The sequence below is a fragment of the Myotis davidii genome, unplaced genomic scaffold (genome assembly GCF_000327345.1).
Source record: "Myotis davidii unplaced genomic scaffold, ASM32734v1 scaffold43, whole genome shotgun sequence".
Lineage (NCBI taxonomy): Eukaryota > Metazoa > Chordata > Mammalia > Chiroptera > Vespertilionidae > Myotis > Myotis davidii.
The window spans coordinates 1,913,066-1,913,725 of NW_006294590.1; the positions used below are offsets into that span (position 1 = coordinate 1,913,066).

Consider the following 660-nt stretch of genomic DNA (forward strand, 5'->3'; position numbering starts at 1 on the left):
ACCGTGGTCTGGCTGGCCGTCTGGTCGGTGCTCTGCTTTCTGTCCAGCGCCTTCACCGTGCTCACCTTCCTCATCGACCCCGAGCGCTTCCGCTACCCGGAGCGCCCCATCATCTTCCTCTCCATGTGCTACTGCGTGTCCTCGCTCGGCTACATCATCCGCCTGTTCGCGGGCGCGGAGAGCATCGCGTGCGACCGGGACAGCGGGCAGCTGTACGTGATCCAGGAGGGGCTGGAGAGCACGGGCTGCACCCTGGTCTTCCTGGTGCTCTACTACTTCGGCATGGCCAGCTCGCTCTGGTGGGTCGTCCTGACGCTCACCTGGTTCCTGGCCGCGGGCAAGAAGTGGGGGCACGAGGCCATCGAGGCGCACAGCAGCTACTTCCACCTGGCGGCCTGGGCCATCCCCGCCGTCAAGACCATCCTGATCCTGGTGATGCGCCGCGTGGCGGGCGACGAGCTCACGGGCGTCTGCTACGTGGGCAGCATGGACGTGCACGCGCTCACGGGCTTCGTGCTCGTGCCCCTGGCCTGCTACCTGGTCCTGGGCACGTCCTTCCTGCTGTCCGGCTTCGCGGCGCTGTTCCACATCCGGCGGGTGATGAAGACGGGCGGGGAGAACACGGACAAGCTGGAGAAGCTGATGGTGCGCATCGGCGTG

At 66.8% G+C, this 660-nt stretch overlaps 1 protein-coding gene across 1 annotated transcript in view; it reads left to right on the forward strand.

The window, feature by feature from the left end:
• The window catches only part of FZD10 (frizzled class receptor 10), a gene marked incomplete at its 5' end in the record, with an annotated part of 7,405 nt that continues 6,745 nt past the window's right edge, over positions 1-660 (forward strand). Inside the window, one exon of the mRNA XM_006768798.1 lies at positions 1-657. Within this exon, the coding sequence (XP_006768861.1) occupies positions 1-657 (657 nt within the window). The remainder of the gene's footprint in view (positions 658-660) is intronic.